This window comes from Pseudogymnoascus verrucosus, assembly GCF_001662655.1.
Source record: "Pseudogymnoascus verrucosus strain UAMH 10579 unplaced genomic scaffold scaffold_5, whole genome shotgun sequence".
Lineage (NCBI taxonomy): Eukaryota > Fungi > Ascomycota > Leotiomycetes > Thelebolales > Thelebolaceae > Pseudogymnoascus > Pseudogymnoascus verrucosus.
The window spans coordinates 148,740-169,145 of record NW_017263656.1 but is presented as its reverse complement, the minus strand read 5'-3'; the positions used below and the strand labels follow the sequence as shown (position 1 = coordinate 169,145).

Sequence of the window (20,406 nt, the reverse complement as noted above, 5' to 3'; positions counted from 1 at the left end):
AGCGCGAAATCACATTGGAAAGGCTCATTGCCAAAATTTACTCGAATGCAAGCACCACAACTTTTCATGCCAATAACAGGGTATAGTTTGCCTTCTGTGGCCTTCATTGCACTTCCTAGATTGTAGTATTAGCTTGTCTATAGCCAACAAAAGATATTAACTAACTTACCAAGGGAAATCCCATTTTTAGTAAAAGTAATTTCATTATCACAGGTGAGGCAACACCCAATGACGTCCCCAGTCCCAAATACATCAGCGTAAGGTTTCCCTGTATCTAATGAGTTATAGATGTAGCCGTCATCTCCATGATATCCCCACGATGAAAGGTTCCACCCAGGCATAGCGTTAATGGGTGCATACCCACTACAGAGACCTAACCCAATCTCTCTAGGAGAAAAAGATGTTAGCACACGCAGCAAAGATTTGAGAGACGGATTACCCTGTATCACCACTATCCAGGACTGTAATCTCAAAGTAAAAAGGAGCATTCTAGAGAGAAATTGGGTGGTTCGCTCGAGCTGCTGCCGCATTCGCCTTTCCGTTCCCCTCTATGCCTTCGCGATTACTTTGATCAGTAACGCGAATTTCTCAGGGCGTAGGGAATACTTACTAGCATATTTAATGGTAATAGCATCCTCGTTTAAAACTAGGCGAGGAGACTTATCTACTAAACTCCACGACGTTAGTGCGAGTGTCGAATTTCGTGTGGCCAAAGATGGATCTCCTCCACATGCAACAAGCCGCTCCATAATAACATCTTGCTCAAATTGTGAAGCACACCATAGTGAAGTCCATCCATGCTCATCTACCCTATTGGGATCTGCTCCGGCACATATTAGTGCGTCGACAATAGGTACATTACCATTAATGCATCCAAGTTGTAAGGCTTGTCCATAATCGTCGCTGCTAAGGTTTGTGTCTGTATCCACTTCAAGCAGAAGCTGTACCAATGATGCCTTAGCATTATGTACGGCATATCCCAAAATATTTCCATATTCCTAATTTATCAGTGTCCATCCATTATCCATTACAACTGTAACATCAGCTCTATGCTCAAGCAGCACCTTGACCACATCAACATATCCATTAACTAATGCTGCATGTAGCGGTGTCAGTCCATCGCTGTTTGCAACTGTTACATCAGCTCCATGCTTAAGTAGCACCTTGACCACATCAACATATCCATAAATTAATGCTGCATTTAGCGGTGTCAGTCCATCGCTGTTTGCAACTGTTACATCAGCTCCATACTCAAGAAGCGCCCTAACCACATCAACGTGTCCATTGTTAGAAGCTGCATTTAGCGGTGTCCATCCGTTAATGTTTACAACTGTAACATCAGCTCCATGCTCAAGTAGCACCTTAACTATATCAACATATCCATTAAGTGATGCTAAATATAGTGGTGTCATTCCATTGCTGTTTGTAATTGTTATGTTAGCTCCATGTTCAAGAAGCACCCTAACCACATTGATGTGTCCTCTGCTTAATGCTAAATATAGTAGTGTCCATCCGTTAATGTCTGCAACTGTAACATCAGCTCCATGCTTAAGTAGCACCTTAACCACATCAACATATCCATAAATTGATGCTGAATATAGTGGTGTCATTCCATTGCTGTTTGTAATTGTTGTGTTAGCTCCATGTTCAAGAAGCACCCTAACCACATCAACGTGTCCTCTGCTTGATGCTCCATTTAGCAGTGTCCATCCAGTAATGTTTGCAACTGTAACATCAGCTCCATGCTCAAGTAGCACCTTGACCACATCAACATATCCATAAATTGATGCTAAATATAGTGGTGTCATTCCATCGCTGTTTGTAATTGTTGTGTTAGCTCCACGTTCAAGAAGCACCCTAACCACATCAACGTGTCCACCGCTAGAAGCTGCACTTAGCGGTGTCCATCCTCTAAGAGCAATTGTGACATCGGCTCTATAGTCAAGTAGCACCTTAACTACGTCAACGTGCCCATTGTATGACGCAATATATAACGGTGTTTCTCCTTCTTCAGCAACAGTGACATTGGCCCCGTGCTCAAGTAGCACCTTGACTACCTTGACGTGCCCGTGTTGTGACGCACGCTTTAACGGTGTTGCTCCGTTACTATCCGCAACTATAACATCGGCTCCAAGCTCCAGTAGCACCTTAACCACATCGATGTTGCCTTTCCATGAGGCTGCATATAATGGTGTTCTATGCCCTACACCAACGTAATTCAGGTCAAGTTTCAACTCCTTTGTTAGGTACACAACAGCATCATAGATGCCAAGAAGTGACACATAGTACAGTGGGCTCATCGACCTTGTTTCATTTAAATCCTTAGTAGGCACTAATGGTTCAACAGAATCAAACCATGCTGCCCATGATTGCCAATTGATATTTTCAGGATGAAACAGTCGATTTACCAGGGAAAGTACATCGGTGTAGTTTTTTCCTGCAGGAAAAAGATGCCGATGCCATGAAGTAGCTGCGTAGTCTCGGAAGGGCCGGCTATCAACGCTGTCCTTAGAACAAACGCGCTGCTGCCAAATATCTCGGAAATTGATGTAGCGCAGGCAAGTTTTAGCTAGCTCATTGCACTGAATGGCCTCGCTACTCTGTAAAGATATATTGTTTCCTAGTAGGCTAGACGTTGGCATGTTGTGTAGGAGATATTGCTTGACTGAGAAGTGTGCTAGGTGAACGGTCATTGATGCGAAACTCCCCTTAGTGGATGCTCCTCGAGTCTCTACAAGCGACTCACAGAGACCCTTGATCTCACTATTAACGTACTCTTCATCAATCTCATCTAGGAGACCGTTTACCAGGATGTTGTCATAGCCGTCATCATCCATAACAAGGAGGGCTTCTGTGATTTCCAGGACAGTGAGAGGCCGCATCGCAAACGCTGCCCAACGTAAAATTAAGAGCGCCCGAGTTCTATCACTCTGTTGAAGGCCTATAATTTTCTTCCAATTTCGATCGTAAAGATGGCTTAGGCCTGTCGGGGTTTCATCAATTGTTTCTTGCAGTTGCAATATGCTTTTACCCCCGCGCAAGTTACCCTCCTGCATTTTCACCCATAAGAACATCCCATTGCTGCGGTCGACTATTCTCTGTGATAAATTATTTCTAACCATTTCATCTTTGTTCTTTAGCTTCTTGTTGACAATGCTCTTCGAGAACAGTGAAACGTCAGATTGAACATCTACGGGAGAAATCTTGTGCTCGTACACGCCCTGACTGGGGTGTATGCTATATATCCCCGAGCGAATATCAGCTTCATCACGGCTAACAACCATAATTCGGGTGGTGGTTTTTGCAATGGTATCGATCAGAGATGTAAGGAAACTAGTGCGGCCATCTCCATCCGTAGCCATTGGGTTCGCCTCTAACCAAGCGCATTCATCGAGCCCATCAAGGACAAATGTGCAGTTTGGTAGACTGCTAACGATGAGCTTAAAGAGGTTCATGATGGCAGTCCGAGATGCAACATGGCCATCTTTTGCTTGCCACTCTTCATGGGCGATTTCAAAGGCAGTTCGATTACACGCTACTAATTGTGCTATCCAGGATCGAATAACGACAAAGGGGTCGCCTCGGCTTTCAAAGTCGGCTGAAAAGAAATAATATGCGAGGGGAGATTTTAGTATCGTTGACAGATGTTCGACGACCCTGGCACAGATAGTCGTCTTCCCATATCCTGCTGGCCCGTTGACCCACAGCACCTTTGAAGAGTCTGACGGGAATTCGGAGGAGACCCATTCCAAAAATGAAGGGCTACTTAAGATCTAGTCACAAGTTCCGTCTAGCCTACTTCGAGTAAAGTTGTCATAAAGTCCATTGGTCCAGGTAGCACCGAGCTAGGTTTCGATTTCGATTTTGATCTCTACCGCAATCTGACCTTCGATCAACTTTAGTGCTTCAGTCAGAAGGCTTTACGATTTGGAAAAATCTCGAGGGTTGGCAACATCACTTTCTACAATCAGTGAGTGACTTAAACCCAATGGCTAAGAGGAGAAGAAATACCTTTTAAGTGATCTACAGACGTTAAGCTATTCAGTCTCTGGACTAGAGCCCCAAACTAAAGGACTTGCTGGATGAATTTCGCCTTTCCCATCAAGGCCCATCCGATCTTATGGCGCTTCGACGTCGATACCTTGGACTCCACATTCTGATTCGAGCCTTGCGTATAGTCAAAGCTCTTAGAGCTCGGATCGGCTGTCGACACATGCTGCATGTTTAACAGGGCATTCTCGGTCTTGTTGAAGGTTTCCTGTATGCTCGACAAAATTTTCAATACCACTAAAGCAGTCGCGGGATTGTCTAGAGCACTATGATGATTGTTCTTGGGATTGCCTTCTTCTATCCTAACACTTTGAGCCCACCTTCTAAACAGAAGCTTGTTAGCTTCAAACTGTGCGACAACAGAGCGTGACTCAGGACCGTAGTCTCTGTAAGAGTTAGCCTTGTCAATAAGATCAAGGCAGGTACTGAACAGGCCCGCCAATCCTGCGATTCCGACCGCTAGTCCTATGGCCTCCATGTTACAATAGTTGTGGAACGATACAATCTGTCAAAATCATCAGCATCCGAAATGGAAGTGGAAAATGGTTGTGCGGGATGACCTTACGTTAGAGGATGAAGCAAGCTGTCAGAAAATAAAGCACTCCGAAGCCTAGGTGACGAAAAAGCTGACATGGCGGATTAAATGAATGTGGACTGCGCGATGCCAACAGAACGAGGCTGAGCTCATGCAAGTCTCCAGGACGGGCTACTGTTGTTTGTACTGTCGCGTTCCAATATAAGTGGCTACTTTAGCGGCAACAGCACACTGGTCACTACATTCATGACAATTACGTGAATTTTTGAGATTTAAAGGCGCATTCCCTCTGAAGGATCTAGGTTGCTGTTGGAGGAAGGCGGACATGCGGACTGGGATTCGGTGGGTTATTAACCCTGTAACCGAAGGTTTTCCCCAGCCACAGCGTCCACCTCCCAGGATGGCTCGGTGCGGCTGTGGTGCTGCCCAAGATGTAGCCACAATCACAGCTGAGCTCTAAGCAGCTTAGCTGGCGATTACTCAGGGTTCTGTGGCCCCCCTTAAGCTCTACATATACTGTACGAAGCCCTGTAGAATAGTGTAGTAATTTAATTAGTCCTATATACTGCGGTTACTGTAAAGCTTCCTGTTCCGTGTGCTAAGGGAAAGATTACGGTAGCCGGGGATTCTCACACGATTTTGGCTGCGTCGCTGTTTATCCGTGTTGCTTTAGTTATATCGGATCGAATTTTAAGCGCAGGAGCCGTAGATCTGTGAGTGGCTGAAATCACGCGAATTCATAGTAATCGCCGCTTACATCTTTGAATGTAGTACTGTAAATATTACTGTGTGGTGTCTTTTAACTTCTACAGTAACCAAACTTTATTACAGTACATGGTTTCTGTGCTGCTAGCGATACGGTACTCTATATATCACGGTGCTGTCTTTTACTGCACATTGCTCTTTCGCCTACTGTAACACCTACTGCGGTACTGTGCCCATTACAGGAAGGTAGCCATTATATATGGGATATGTAATGAAGCTGTGCAAGTCCACAGACTTAGGGGTGGTTGAGATGGTTGCGATCACAAAACAAGGGGTAAGGGCGGCGAGGCTCACCCACTAGGCCGGATGGCACCGATTTAACTATTAGCCAGAGGATTGCTTGAGATCGGTAGATTAGTAGTTGGGTAGGTGACCACCAGCGAATACCCACTGTTGTATGTTTTTTTGCCGTTTTTTTTTTTACATGTCTAGATATATATATCACCCAGCCGCGCAGCCCGGTGTTTTTTTTATATCCCTGCCCCTTGAAGTAGCACTTCCAAGGGTGCTGCGACCAAAGGCGTCCGTCCGGGGGGCCATCAGGAACGACGCATGTACGTAGACGGGCAGATCCGGGACAAGAAACAAACTGTACTGGACTAGCCTTGGCAACCCCCTTCCTCCGTGCGTGGGTGTGTCCATATTCCCCGTCTACGAAAAGGGAGAGCGACTCAAGGGCCGGCGCAGACGGAGAAAAGCAGAAGCAGAAGCACAGGCACAAACACATGACGAACCAGATATGCGAGTATGTATGCTCGCGTGCGCTGTGTGTGGCAGCAAGGGGGTTAGGGGGGGGAGAGGAGGAAGGCCGGGGCTGGAAGTCTATTTTGGGGGATTAGGCAGATGGTTGGGGATAGTAGCGGGATGAGATGGGTGTTGGGATTTTGAGTGATTATGTGTGTGATAGTGATTGTGATTGTGGCTGAGGAACTGGGATATGGGATATGGGAGATGGCAGATGGATGGGTGATGTTGATGTTGATGTTTCGTCTCGGTCGTGCTTGCATACACACATACACACGATGACACGGAATATACTATACTATAATGCAGCATCACCAGCAAAACTCAAAGTACCGACCGCGACTCCCTCCCACCGCCGCTACCCCGCAATCAGCTAAAAGTGATCGTCCACCCATCGCGACAGAGACGGCGTCCAGTGCGTTCCTAGCTGGTACTCGGGGGATACAGCCTTTTGTAGTGGTCGGGGATGTAGCGATAGTGTACAGCGCTGTACAGGTGTGTACTTTCTGTATACTATGGTTGTGGGTGGATGGTACAAATTCATACGTAGCCATGCACGTAAGCTTGGCTGAAATGGCTACTCTGGTGATTGTGGTTATATCAATTCAGTCAGTTATCAGTCTTTAATCAACCCATCCCCAACGGTCGGTTGGAATGGGATAGAGGGAACAGGAAGGTAGGAAGGAATGTATGCCCATCCGTACGAGCCGTTTCGTATGAGCCGTTCCCCAACACCACCACCCGCTCCTCCTTGCGCCTCCGTATCTGCACCACCACCAAACCAGCCACAACAACAAACCCAACACCACCACCACAACCACACACGCCGGATCCCTCCTGCCTCCCATCCCTCCCCCCCGCCGAGACGCCGCCCAGCACCCTCACCACCACCCTTCCCTCCGACATTTCCGACCAGCCTAGGCACCATCTCGAAATAGCCACAACCACGACCACCACTCCCATGCTCTTTTCACGCCGAGATGGCTGGGGGGGGGGAGATTAGATCAGCGCACGCGGCTGCATGGGGAAGGGGAGGGGGTTGGTGTTGACGTAGTTGTACTGTAGCTATGGCTAGGAAGAGAGAGGAGGGGGACGCCGGACATGGGTTTGTGTGTGTGTGTGGTGGGTGGAGATGGGAAGGGAAGGTCAAGTGCGTGCTTGCTGGCTCGGGAAGGTCGCCTCCCGGTGGAGAGGAGGAGGAGGTGTAGTGGTGGCGGGTTTGTCGTGTCCGGTCTGCCGTGTTTCTTCGTCGCCTCTTTCGTCTGGGCGCGTTTCTTGTTCTGTGGCGTAAGTTTTCTGTGAGTTCGGTGTGTGTTGAGGGCTGTTGACGTTGAGTGGGTTTATAATTGATATCGCGTGTCTGTCCACGCGTGCTGACGGTGATGAGGTATACTTACCTACCTTACCTTACCTTTTCTCTAGCGATCACGATTACTCACCCCGGCATGTACCGCGACGATAACATCGCCAACATCCGCCGCGGACGACGGGGGCTGGGCTGGGAAGGGGAAGGGAAGTAGTACCCACGTATCTCTCTGCCGGCAGATACACCCACCAAGCAGATGAGCGTGCGGTGGGTGGGTGGTAGAGTGTGGATGGATGGTACGGTGGGTGGTACGGCCAAGGGAGGGGGGAGTGGGTCGTAGGGGGGGCTGGTTGGGGGATGGTGTGGTACGGTGAGGTACTTTTTGGGGACTTGGATGGGAGGAGGGATGGGAGGAGGGAGGGGAATGGAGAGGTAGATGTGTGTGTCTGTGGTGAGGAGAAGTAGAATTGCGTGTGTGGTGAGCAGAGGAGACTGGAGTATATGAGTGTGTGGCGGCAGTAGAGTAGACCAGATATGCGTGTGAGGCAGTTGAGTAGACTAGAGTTGCGTGTATGGCAGTCGGGTAGACCAGATATGCGTGTAGTAGAGAGATCAGAGGATGCTTGTATGGCAGTCGAGTAGAGTATGCGTGTGTGTAGTGTGGAGGGACAGGAAGGCAGAGAGGGAACACAGAGGGTACTTGCGGCATGCTGACTGAGTGTGGTGTTGGGGATGTATCTGCCATGCTGTTGTGCTGTGCAAGTAAGCTCTAGAGTCAATTTGATGGAGAAGAGGGAAAGAGTGAAGCTTTCTTATTGTATTGTACTCTACAGTACTGTGGTGTAGTGTACCGTACTTATCGCTGCGTCTGCCCCTCGTCCCTGGTCGCGTTACTTTTATATCCCCTCTTATATCTGTATCTGTATAATCCATTATATGGCTGACTGTGGTTGACTCTAGTTGCCTGTCGCTGACTGACTCTGGTCACCTCCCACCATGGTCGCCTCTCCCCGATCGTCGCTTACATGTACCGCACAGTACAACCCAGTACGGCGCAGTACATGACCACCTGCCGCACTAGCGCCCGCCCCGCCTGTTTTGGGGATTTTTTTCGCGTTTCTCTCGCTCCACCGAGTGTAGTTGATGGTGGTCCGCATCCACCGACTCCACCGTTCTGCCCAATCTAACGCCAATCCAAGCAATCCAAGCAATCCAGTCCACCACCAAGTGCCCGCCGAGCGTTGTCCATCAACAGACCAGAGAATCCACCGGCCATCCATCGATCCGCCGGTCTCCACCGACTCCATCGAGGGAGAGGCACCACTACCGCTTGCCGCCTCTCTACTATTGCACCACGCTTCACTATTTCCCTCAACCTGATTTTTTGTACCTCTACTTCCTCCACCCTCATCCAGCCCTCCTTTAACCCTGCGTTCTTCGTGCTACCCGTTTCTCAACAATATGTACCCCCCGTACCTCCTCCGTACTTTCCGTACCGTACTCTTCTCTCTCTCCTCTCTTCTCTCTTCCCACCACCACCACCCATCCTTTCCCTTCCGACCCATCATCCTTTCCCACTCTATCCCTATCCCCATCCCCCTTCTAATCCAATCCAATCCCTCCCAATCCCAATCCATCCCCTCTCCCCTCCCTCTCAAATCCATTTTCCACACTAGTCCCAATTCTTACTAACCTCCTTTACTTTTAGTGCACCCACCTTCTACTCTACTCTACCTTTCTTGACCTTGCACATACTTACATCCATACAATACAATACTTCCCACTCTTCTCCCCCTTCCCCCATCCACCATCCCCCATCCCCAAATCAAGATCCATCAATCAATCAATCAATCAATCCAGTCATCCATCTACAATCCACCAGCCACGGATTAATTCATCTTCGTTCCATCATCCCTTCTATCCTTCTACCCTCCTAAGCTTGCGTCAAAGCTCCAAAAGTCGTTATCCGCACCGTTCTATACTCCTTCTGCAGTATACAAAAACACAAACAGGCATACCGCGCATCACCCATACAGAGATACAGGCATCTGCATTTCACCACCACTACTACACCACTACTACACACTACACCACACCAAACATACAGGCCCTGATCCTCCTGTACTCCCACTCACAGACCACGACACGGTACCACCTGATCCACCCAAATATACTACCAGTATACCTCTCTCCTGCTCCTGCAACTCTACAATCTCTACATCTCTACATCCTCTACTTCTTTACTTCTACTACTCTACTACTATACTACTCTTGTTACTACTATACATCTCAACACACCTCGACACACTCTAACAACACTCTACGCGCTCTATCCAACGAACAATCCTCTTGTTTGCACTTAACAACTCACTCCTTGTCACTCAACCTCCGCCACGCGCCAAAGTGACCTTTGGCTTCTTTTCCATCTTTATAACCGGTCAAGTACCTCCATTCACCTTTAACAACCGTACGTGCCTCTCTTCATATTCATTCTGGAACTTCACTTCCAGCCCCTCCCCCCACACGCTGTACCTCCTCGTCGCTGCAGTCGCGTCGCTCTTTTGCCATACAAGAGAGTGGAAGTCGGCCGCACGCAACTCTCAGCTTCAAGTCACCAAGGCCCGCGTCACAATTGACTCGGCCGACTGTCGCGTTTGACAAAACGTCAAACTCTTCCTTCTTTCAAACTCGGATGGTAACAGAAACAATAGAGAGATATGAGCAACATCGGCTTGGCTCTGCCGAATAACGCATCCTCCAAACATCGACAACACGAAGTCGTAAGTACCTTTCCTCCTCACCCTCATCCCCCCATTGACCTCACCTTATGGCCTGGTACCTTTGTACCTCGCCATATGGTAGATGGTATATGGCATCTTGAGTATTTGGTATTCAATGTACTTACACGATGTGTTTGTATAGACTCAACCAAACCTCGCGCGCCAGACACCGACGCGTCCTCACCGCACGTCCGGTGTGCCGCAACACACCTACCCGATACTCCCCCAGTACACCATACCGGACGCCTACAGCCATTCGATGTCGAAGCGTATGGACTTCGACCCGACGGGTCAGATGGGCTACCCGCAGCCCCAGGGCATGGGCAACCCATATCAGCAGCAGCAGCAGCATCAGCAACAACAGCAGCAACAGCAGCAGCAACAACAACAACAACAACAGGCGGCCCAGCAACAGCAGCAGCTCCTCCCCCCGCCTGAGCACCTGTCCGCCTCGGCTGCCCGCAAGCGCCGCCTCCAGGCCCCGCTCATCCCGCCGCAGCAGAGCCCCAACATGCCCCTCCAACCCCCGCCAACCGCCGTGATGGAGGAGCAGCAGCCCATTAACGCTGCCCCGCCGCCCATGCAGCCCCCGGCCAAGAAGAGCCGCACCAACACCCCCTGGACCGCCGCCGAGGAGCAGCGTCTCAAGAACATGCGCGAGGCGGGCAACAGCTGGGCTGAGATTGCAAAGACCTTCCCCAGCAGGACAGAGGGTAGTGTCAAGAAGCATTGGTACAAGGTTTGTCATCCCCGCGTTTGCCCCTGCACGCTCCCGAGAGTGTGTGTTTTTAGAGAACCCCCAGAACTGACGTCGATTTCCAGGACATGCATTATGCGGAGTTTGCCGAAGATGAGGTAGATGCCCACATCCCCCCACCCACACGTAACCCTGGCGCTGACTTAATAGCAGAGCGCCGCGCTCTTGAATGCAATCAAGGAATACGAGACCAACAAGTGGAAGGTCATCGGACAGAAGGTCGGGAAGCCCGCAAAGGTATGTTGTTTGTCCCTGTGGATGTCACTCGACTCTTCCCGCCCCTCAATACCCCCATCACCAGCAGGGGAACAGAAACCAGAGTCTAACATCCCCTCTCAGGCATGCGAGCAATACGCGAAGGAGCATTTCGGGAACAAGACTTAAAGTTCCCCTTCGTCAGACGCTATATATACACACATCTTGCCCACGCCCTCCAAAGTCACGCGCCCCCTTTTTCATTCCCGGCGTGTCCAAAGGACCATCCCGTTGTAATCAACCGTTTTTTTCCTATTTTGTTTTTGTCCTTTTCGACTTGGACCCCTCGATTGACAAACACACGTCACTTCACGTCTACTCGGAAATTGTTCTTCTCGGCGCCGGAAATTTGGTTTTTTTCCATTGTTCTATTTTATTTTTCTCGCCCCTTTTTTTCATTGGTTTCTGAGGAACGAACGATCAACAACACTTCGCAAAAATTGGGGAGGATGGGATGGAAGGGAGGGAGGTCTTTTTGATTTTTAACTTTTGTTTTCGTTTATTTGCTTTTTTTCGTGTTGGCAGTTAGTTCTCGTTCAATGGATGGGAGGAATGGAGGAAGGCAGGCGGAATTGATGGGGGCATGGGGATTCATTATGCTTTTGTTGAAACGATTTGAGTTAGTTGGGTGGTTAGGGATAGGCTGGGGGGGGATGATGGGGGATTTTGATATGGGAAATGCGGAATCCAAATGGGAGAATTTTGAGAAAAACAAAAACTTTCTTCTTTTGAGAGATGTGTGGTCTTTTTTTACTAACCCTTTCTGTGTGCCTACTTTGAACCTATTTTTTCTGATGATGGCGGTGCGGTGGTGGACGTTTTTAATGATGTGATTTATTTATTTTCCCTCCGTTTTTATTGAGAGTAAAATCTATTTATTTTGTATTCGAGTATTTTATTTTTTTAATGCATGCTGTTATTTTTGTTTTATTTTTTCCGACGAAAGTACGGACGACGCGTGTTTATTTACCACTTGAGGAGGATGATGAGAGGAGGATAGTGAATGGGATTGAAGGTGAAGCTGCTGTTGTATGGGAAGGATATGAAAGTAGGACGGCAGAAGAAGAGAAGATCGTGGTGCTCGTAGATTTTTGATTTTTTTTTGATTGGATCAGGTGGATTGAAAGTAGGCCGTAAAACGAAAGAATGGTGAAATAGCAAGATGGGACTCATTGAGGCTGCCGAAAGTCGTAAGAGTGATAGAGATGCGTGAAGCGGCGTGAAGTTACTATACTGGTCCCATGATGTATACCCTATATTATATGATGTACCTTCTTGGGCCGTTTTTTGAGGCTACTCGAAACTCCTTTTCTATTGGGGCGGATGACGCAAGGGGAAGGGGGGGGGGCGAGACGTGAAAGGGCGGGGATGAGGGCGTGTGGAGGGGGGGAAGGAAGCCGCGAAACGATTGGAAGGGTGAGGTGGAGGGGAAGGCGCGGGGGGTTATTATACTTTGACCAAAGACCAAAGGGAAGGAACGACGGGATGGGATTGGGATGGGATGGATTAAGGTTTATCGGGAAGGCGCTATGGGGAGGTTGTCTCATCGGCGCCTTCCAGAACTGACGGACGGACGTGGCGTGAAGGGAGGACGACGAGGGGATTAAAGTTTGTCGGGAAGGCGCTATGGAGGAGTTGTGTTATGTCATTCGCGCTTTCCCTCTATAATGAAGTAACGTGAACTCCCTCCTGCCCTGGGGATCTCGGCGTCAACAGGAGGCATTTATGTGAAGTTGGGGAGATTTGAGGTGTCGTCGCCGTCGATGGCGGGGTACACACCCTTCCCATCCTCACGAGGGGTTCCCTCTTCAATTCACACATCTCCCCTCTATACATCCTCAAGCTTCTCTCGAGCTATAAGAGGAGCTTGGACATGGTCGATCAACCGCAAGTACACGCACCAGCGTTAGTAGTATTACCAGCCAACCCACAGCTATAGTGTTGTAAAGTGCCTTTCCCCGAGTAACTCCCCAGTACCTGTCGCCCACTAGCTTTGTACCCGCGCTGTAACGCAGAGTACATGGGCCACCACCACTACTACCACTACCAGCTACCCTTCCAAAGCACTAGCCGCCGATGGGGAGGTATTGTACAGCGCCTGTCTGTACTGTACCTTTGCCGACGATGATGCACGCACAGGCGCTGGGTGGTACTGTACGTACATATGGAGAAGGGGGTGAGTACTGCACCTTCACTGTACTTGTGAAGGATGGGTATTTGTACCGTACATACTGCTGCAATTCACCGCGGGGCGACGGGCGCGGCGCGAGGCGGCGAGGGAGGAGATGGTGGATTGGTGGATTGGTGGGAGGAGGGACTGGGACTGGACTGGGACTGGACTGGGGAAGTTGACTTTCCTGTTGTGAGGCTGGAATGCAGTGCGTTGAGTGTGCATCCAGCCTGCCTGTCTCTCTCTCCCCCCATCTCTTCCTCGCTGCGTTGGGTCGTATGATTGATTACATACCGATAAATTCGTTGGGAGCACAGCAGAGAGACAAACGACGCACTCACAAACGACCGAACCGGGCTGGGGATGATCTGATCTAAGCCCTAGCTTCTGTGTTACTACGCACTTTTACTTTTGGAGCGAGGAGCAAGCACAACAGACTACCAACTACTACTAACCCGACGATCGTGTCTTGGGGAATTGGGAATACCGGGTGGTGAGATGGATGGATGCAGGGCGATGACTTGCATGAAGGCTAGGCTATTGTGCAGGTAGGCGGGCAGACAGGCGTGGTGTCTTTGTTGTTGTCGTCGTCGGTGTTGTCCTATGGCATCGTGTTCTTGTCCTGCTGGTCTGCTTGTCTCTGTGCCCTACTCTACTTTATTAGTGCTAGTACCACCAACCCACAGACAGTACAGCAAATCCCTCGTACCTCGTACCAGTCCCGTGCTTACCAGGTGTCGTGACTTTGACTTCGTGCCGTGACTTGGGCCTCCCTCCCGTACATACGCCATGACCACCCCACCCAGCACCTCGTATCCGCTAACTAACCTAATAGCAGTACAGTGCACCAGTAACAAAATTTGTCGGAATTACGGGCGGCCGGGTCGATGCCATTTTTAGGGCGGAACAGAAAGGTGGGCATAGCTGGCATAGGTGGCCGCTGGTTGGACGGCTTCGGCTTGTCGAATGTCAAGATGTGGGGGGGTTTGGGGTAGAGTGAAGGGTCCTTTTAGTATGAACGCGCTAGAGCTGTGGTTAGTGTAGTAAATTATGTTTAGTGAGGAAGGAGGGGAGGGGGTGGATGATGGAGAAGGGGGATATGGGGATCTTCATCTGGTGTTTATCGTGTGGTACGGAGCACAAGTGGAAAGTTCAGCGGTGAGGGCATGGGGGAGGGGAAGGGGAAAGTGAAGCAGTTACACACGCGATGGGGGGGGGAGATGAGATTCTTTTTTCTTCGTCTTCGTAAGGCAGAATTAGGGAGATGAGAGAGAGGGTAGAATGTACGCCTCGTGCCGGCTTATACGAAGGTGCATTTGCCCGTATCCAATACCTAATTCCCACCCCCCAAGCCCCCCCAAGCCCTTCTCGTCACATCGCACCTCTCTTGGTATCGCGTCTCTTCTCTAGGCAAATTAACTATTTCTCGTGCTACCGTGCTACCGTGCTACTGTAAATCGCTGGTGCAAGTGCGACCCAGCGTGCACGGATTGGATTACCCATTACTATTACAGCGGGTGGGTGGTGCGCCTTCCTCTTTCACCCTCCCACCTCTACCCCGAATCTCTCTCCTCTCCTCTCCTCCTCCTTCTCTCCATCCCACAACATTCCGACGACGACGAGATATTCTCCCCGGCATCGTCGCCTGCGTCTCTCGTTTTTATATATACTAATACGCCAATACACTCGTTTGTGGCTCGACACTCGTTAGCGCCTTGTTCGTTTTATACGCCTTAATTTTTGGATTTCAGAGAGACAGAGGGAGAGAGGTGTAAAGAGAGAAGGACAAGGGATAAGAAGAGGGATTGAATAATACTTGCGAAAGCCCGACGACTAAGGCACGAAAACGCGAACACTACATTTCGCGTCTGAAGCTGTTTGGGGGTTCACATATATCTCAAGGGTCAAGGGTCTCCGTTTGCTGCTCGACGTGTCTGAGGACGGTCTTTTTGACGACGGATAAATTGGGCTGCTGCTTCGGAATTCGATTTTGCGAAGGACGAAGCGACACTTTTCTCGTACATACATATATACAACTAATCGCCGCGGAACCATACGACATAATACATCATGGTCCGCTCTTCACTCCTCCTGGCCGCCTTCGCGGCCATCGCTACGGTACATGCCGCGACGAAGTGCGATCTGGATAACCACTGCCCGGAATCCCAGCCCTGCTGCTCCCGTAAGTTTTCTTACTTACTCCCTAGAATAACCCAACCATGACCGACTGGCTGACCACCCATAGAATACGGCGACTGCGGCAAGGGCGCCTACTGCCTCGGCGGCTGCGACCCCCTCTCCTCCTTCGGCCTCGACTCGTGCGTGCCGGCGCCGGTGTGCCAGGACAAGACATACACATTCAAGGACATGACCGGCATCACCTCGAAAACGAAGTACCTTGGTGACCCGTCCAAGACGGACTGGGTGATGGATGGGAGCGCGGTGCCATATAAGAATTCGCTGCTGCTGACGATGGCGCCGAGTACGGTGGGCACGGTGCTGGCGACGTCGAGGTATATGTGGTATGGGAATGTGAAGGCGAAGTTTAAGACGGGGAGGGGGAAGGGGGTGGTGACGGCGTTTATTCTGCTGTCGGATGTTAAGGATGAGATTGACTATGAGTATGTTGGTGTTGATCTCAAGACGGCGCAGACGAATTATTATTACCAGGGTATCACGAACTGTAAGTCTCCTTCGACAAACCGCTCCACACTCGACCTAATCCTAACCCCCACCAGACAAAGAAGGAGGCAACATCTCCCTCTCCGACACCTTCAACAACTACCACGAGTACGAGATCCGCTGGACCCCCGACTCCATCACCTGGCTCGTCGACGGCCAAGTCGGCCGCACCAAGCTCCGCAAGGACACCTGGAACGCAACCTCCAACCAATGGGCCTTCCCCCAGACCCCCGCGCGTGTGCAAATCTCCATCTGGCCTGGCGGTCTCGCCTCCAACGCCCAAGGCACCATCGACTGGGCCGGCGGCGTGATCGACTGGTCCGGCCCGGACATCCAGGCCAACGGGTACTACTACGCCCAATTCGAGAGCGTGAGCGTCGAGTGCTTCAACGCCGACAACGCGCCCGGCACCAACAAGAAGACATCGTACACCTACAACAACAAGGCCGGCACCAACGACACCGTCGTCGACGGCGACAAGCCCACGATCCTCAAATCCCTCCTCGGCACCGGCACAGACATGAACGCCAACTACGCAGACTCGGGGAGCAGCAGCGCCGACCCGTCCGCCAGCTCGGGCGTGGCGGTCATCCCAGGCCTGGATGGCGCGGGACCGGGGACGGATGGACATCCGGATGCGAGTGGATCAACGACTTCGTCCGGGGATGGGCAGGATGGGTCGGGGACGGCGGCGGATGCGGCGGATAGCACGGAGACGGGGTTTAGTCAGGGACTGGAGACGAACCCGAGTGGCGCTGTTGCGGGGAAGACGTGGAGTGTCGTGGCGGCGGTGGTTGCTGGGGGGGTGGTTTTGGGGATGGGGTTGCTGTGAGGGGAGAGTGAGAAAGAGGATGGTATACATACAATATTTTTTTTTGTTGGGGGAGAGGGGATGTGGGAGAGGGGGTGGGGGTCGGGGTTTGAAAAATGAGGGGGGTAATGACAGGAGCAGTTGTGGGGTTTTTTGAGAGTATGCTATATGCATTTTTGTTTAATGCGTGCGTTGTTTGGGATGGGGATAGGGATAGGATAGGATAGGATGGGGTAATATTAGTATTCTTTTTTTTCCCCCGTGAGTATTGTTCTTGGTTCTTGTACGTTGCATGTCGTGAGGGGTTCGCAGAGAGGGGGCGCAGCGGGGGCAGACACGGGTAGGTGGGAGTGGCTAAAACAAAGGGGGTCGAGGCCGGCCTGCTGTTCTACGCCGCCTTCCCACTCGATAGCCTACGCCAACGTCGTCTCCACGGGCCGCGAACGGGAGGGGAAAAACATACGTTGCTACTATCAAGTGGCATCTGTCAATGGTAGCGATCAGCTATGCCTAGATTCGGGCAGCGATTCTAGCACCGAGCCTGGATAATTGGAGGAAGAATATTTCCTGCGGACGGCAGACAACTAGTCTAGCTTGCCATAACGTTGCGTTTTGGAAAGCTGTTTAGCTAATAGTTTGATGTTTACGGTTACGGCTTCGGGTATTGAGTGTTAGTTATCTCAATGCTAACATGCTAACACTTCGTTTGTTGCATTGAAGTGATGGAAGATAGAGGATGTTGGTGATTTAGACGTGGGAAAAGAGGGGTAGTTGGAATAACGTTTCACTGAGTCATGTCTAGTGAATATGCATGTTAGCTGCTGGTATATCTTCGAAGGACATGATTTATTCAAGGTCTGACTGCTTTATCAGTACTTCCTAATGCTGTGGGCATTTTATCTATCAACGGGACATGAGGTTGTAAGTGGGGTCCTCCAACAGCCCGGCGGGGACAGCGGAGCCGAGTTTCCGGGTTTTTATCAGGCCTTCGGCTCATGATAAATACAACATAAAACCGAAGTGATAGTTATGCTATAACACTTGCATATATTTGGACCTTAGAGCTATTGGTTTTCTTAATTAGGGCCTTCGGGGGAATTTAGTTTGGGCAGTTCGGACGGCTTGAATGACGTACGGAGGAATAAATCTAGTTAGTAAAGTTGAAGATCCTCACTATTACCCTTGCTAGCACTGCAATAGCTGCTGTCTATGAGCTTTCAAGCTTGACTGAGATTGCAACGTTGTAGGTAGGGAGGGTAATGGATGCAACGTGAACTGTTATTTATACCTTTTACAGTAGGAGAGAGAGTTAAAGAAATGCTTAGATTATTCCCGTAGCGGGGTAGTAGTGGTCTGGCCGCTCCCACAGGCACTCCCGTCAACTGTCGGATGCGGGGTTGTAAATCTCAACCTGCCTACTTACTTTTAGTATATATAGCACATGTCTGTAATGATGTTTTATTCCGACTCTCCAAGCCTCCAACACCACCATGGTTCATCTCCATCAAATCACGTGCCTCCGGGCGCTTCTCGTCGGCCTCCTCACTCTTGGCCCGGTTGATGCTGCAAATGCCGGCCGCGTCGACAGGGGTACTCGGCAAGCTCTCCCCGCAATCTGGCCCCCACCACAACAGATATCATCGACCGGATCGAACATCGCGCTCAACGGCCCTGTAACAATCGTGACCGGCAATGCCACGGACTCCGCTACAATCGACGCAGTCAAGGCTGCTGTGGTTTCCGCTGGTGGTAAACCCGTCATCGCGTCTAAGCCGTCTAATCATGGTACGCAAATCTTCATTGGGACCGAGGCGGACGACGGAGATGCTGCCGCTATTGCGAAGGCGCTCACGGGGAACTCGGCGGATGGACTCGTCGCCGATGGCTATGTCCTCGCATCTGGAAATTACAAGCGCCAGCCGACAATTGTCCTGAACGGTGTAGACGCGCGCGGCGCTTTCTACGCGTCGCAGACGCTGCGTCAGCTTGTTACCGGGCACTGTATTCCAGGCGTCAAAGTGCGGGATTGGCCGCTCATGTCGATCCGTGGTTCGATTGAGGGGTTTTATGGCCTTCCTTGGTCTCACCAGGCGCGGCTGGACCAGTTCGTCTTCTATGGGAAGCATAAGATGAATACCTACATCTACACTCCTAAAGACGACCCCCTACTCCGTGCTAATTGGCGCACGCTTTACAGCGGCGACGCGCTTTCCCAGCTCCAGGAGCTTATTGAGACGGCCAACGCCAACCACGTTGACTTTACGTTTGCGCTTTCACCAGGCTGGGACGTGTGTTACTCCTCCGACGCGGACTTGAACGTAACCACCACCAAGCTTGATCAGATCCGCGAGCTGGGTGTCACCAGCTTCTACATTGCACTTGATGACATCCCTCTGGAGTTCCACTGCGACTCAGACAAGCAGAGGTGGAACGATACGGGCAACTGGCACTGGATAGCCGACGCCCAAGCCTTCTACCTGAACCGTATCCAGAAAGAGTATATCGAGCCAAACGCCCTCAACGACCTCCAAATCGTCCCAACCAACTACGCAGGAAGCGCACCGGACCCCTACAAAGGCGAGTTCGGAACCATGCTCGACAAGAAAATCCGCGTCCAATGGACCGGCGAAGGCGTTTTTAGCGATCAAATCACCGTCGCCAGCGTCGTCCAGGCAGGCAAGACTTACGTTACTGACAACCTATACATCTGGGACAACTTCCCCGTCAACGATGGCAGGAGGAACCGCCTCTTCCTTAACCCGCTCACCGGCCGTGACCCACAGCTCTACAAGAACCTCATCGGTTTCACATCCAACCCCATGGAAGAAGCATACGCGTCCATGCCTGCCCTCGCCAACTACGCAGATTACACCTGGAACGGCCCCGCCTACGACGCCGACGCCTCTATGGCTGCCATCCTCCAGGAGCTCGCGGGCAGCGGGAGAGGTGTCCACGACGCGGTCATCGCGTTCGCGGACCTTAACCAGAACTGGCCATACCGCGACGCCATTGTCAATGCACCGCTTCTTAACAAGGATATTGCGGCGTTTTGGACCGCGCGCAAGGCGTCGTCGAAGCGGGGGAATGGGAAGAAGGATGGTACTGCGGCGCTGCGAAACCGTCTCGCGCTGCTGACCACGCTTCCCGGTGTTCTGCCAAGAATGGCGATGAAGGGGTTCGCGGCGGATGTGGCGCCCTGGTCGACGGTGGCGATGCAGTGGGCGACTGCTTGTCAGCATTTGATCGCTATGCTTGATGCCCTTGATAAGGGGGATAAGGGGAAGGCTGGTAGGGAGTTTGATGTCGCGCAGGCGTGGGTTAATAAGACGTTGGCGAAGACTGTTAATGATAGCAGTGATAATGGGACGTTCATCCCCAACTCGATTACCCCGACTACGGGTGATGGAGCGTTTGACACTTTTTTGGCTAACTCTACGGCTATTTTTAAGGCGCAGTAGATGGTGATAAGGTGATAGGGGTTAGAGTAGTTGGATAGAGGGAAATAATGTAAACATCGTTAAAGAATGCAAACATTGACATGAATGCATCTC

General features: G+C 50.8%; 5 protein-coding genes across 5 annotated transcripts; 3 read left to right on the top strand and 2 right to left on the bottom strand.

The window, feature by feature from the left end:
- Nucleotides 1-998: 998 nt before the first annotated feature.
- Nucleotides 999-3,455, bottom strand: VE01_01738 (uncharacterized protein; the record flags this gene model as incomplete). The annotated part of the gene is made up of 1 exon (XM_018271256.1): nt 999-3,455. One exon carries the CDS (start codon nt 3,453-3,455, stop codon nt 999-1,001), a length of 2,457 nt encoding a protein of 818 aa, XP_018133775.1.
- Nucleotides 3,456-4,066: 611 nt separating this feature from the next.
- On the bottom strand, nt 4,067-4,528 carry VE01_01737 (uncharacterized protein; the record flags this gene model as incomplete). Its single annotated transcript, XM_018271255.1, has 1 exon — nt 4,067-4,528. One exon carries the CDS (start codon nt 4,526-4,528, stop codon nt 4,067-4,069), a length of 462 nt encoding a protein of 153 aa, XP_018133770.1.
- Nucleotides 4,529-8,947: 4,419 nt separating this feature from the next.
- VE01_01736 (uncharacterized protein) lies at nt 8,948-11,849 on the top strand. The gene is made up of 6 exons (XM_018271254.2): nt 8,948-9,867; nt 10,112-10,180; nt 10,323-10,919; nt 11,003-11,035; nt 11,088-11,174; nt 11,277-11,849. Exons 2-6 carry the CDS (start codon nt 10,118-10,120, stop codon nt 11,319-11,321), a joined length of 825 nt encoding a protein of 274 aa, XP_018133769.1. The 5' UTR covers nt 8,948-9,867; nt 10,112-10,117; the 3' UTR covers nt 11,322-11,849.
- A 2,703-nt stretch (nt 11,850-14,552) lies between these two features.
- On the top strand, nt 14,553-17,119 carry VE01_01735 (uncharacterized protein). Its single transcript, XM_018271253.2, has 3 exons — nt 14,553-15,544; nt 15,608-16,045; nt 16,101-17,119. Exons 1-3 carry the CDS (start codon nt 15,433-15,435, stop codon nt 16,874-16,876), a joined length of 1,326 nt encoding a protein of 441 aa, XP_018133768.1. The 5' UTR covers nt 14,553-15,432; the 3' UTR covers nt 16,877-17,119.
- A 1,180-nt stretch (nt 17,120-18,299) lies between these two features.
- Nucleotides 18,300-20,386, top strand: VE01_01734 (uncharacterized protein). Its single transcript, XM_018271252.2, has one exon. The coding sequence runs from the start codon at nt 18,346-18,348 to the stop codon at nt 20,311-20,313; it is 1,968 nt and encodes a 655-aa protein (XP_018133767.1). The 5' UTR covers nt 18,300-18,345; the 3' UTR covers nt 20,314-20,386.
- Nucleotides 20,387-20,406: the final 20 nt, after the last annotated feature.

Coding starts and splice junctions, on each gene's coding strand:
- VE01_01736 (XM_018271254.2), top strand. CDS start 10,118: ATGAGCAACATCGGCTTGGCTCTGCCGAATAACGCATCCTCCAAACAT. Junction 10,181..10,322: donor AACATCGACAACACGAAGTC/GTAAGTACCTTT, acceptor GTGTTTGTATAG/ACTCAACCAAACCTCGCGCG. Junction 11,036..11,087: donor CGGAGTTTGCCGAAGATGAG/GTAGATGCCCAC, acceptor CTGACTTAATAG/CAGAGCGCCGCGCTCTTGAA.
- VE01_01735 (XM_018271253.2), top strand. CDS start 15,433: ATGGTCCGCTCTTCACTCCTCCTGGCCGCCTTCGCGGCCATCGCTACG. Junction 15,545..15,607: donor ATCCCAGCCCTGCTGCTCCC/GTAAGTTTTCTT, acceptor GACCACCCATAG/AATACGGCGACTGCGGCAAG. Junction 16,046..16,100: donor TTACCAGGGTATCACGAACT/GTAAGTCTCCTT, acceptor AACCCCCACCAG/ACAAAGAAGGAGGCAACATC.
- VE01_01734 (XM_018271252.2), top strand. CDS start 18,346: ATGGTTCATCTCCATCAAATCACGTGCCTCCGGGCGCTTCTCGTCGGC.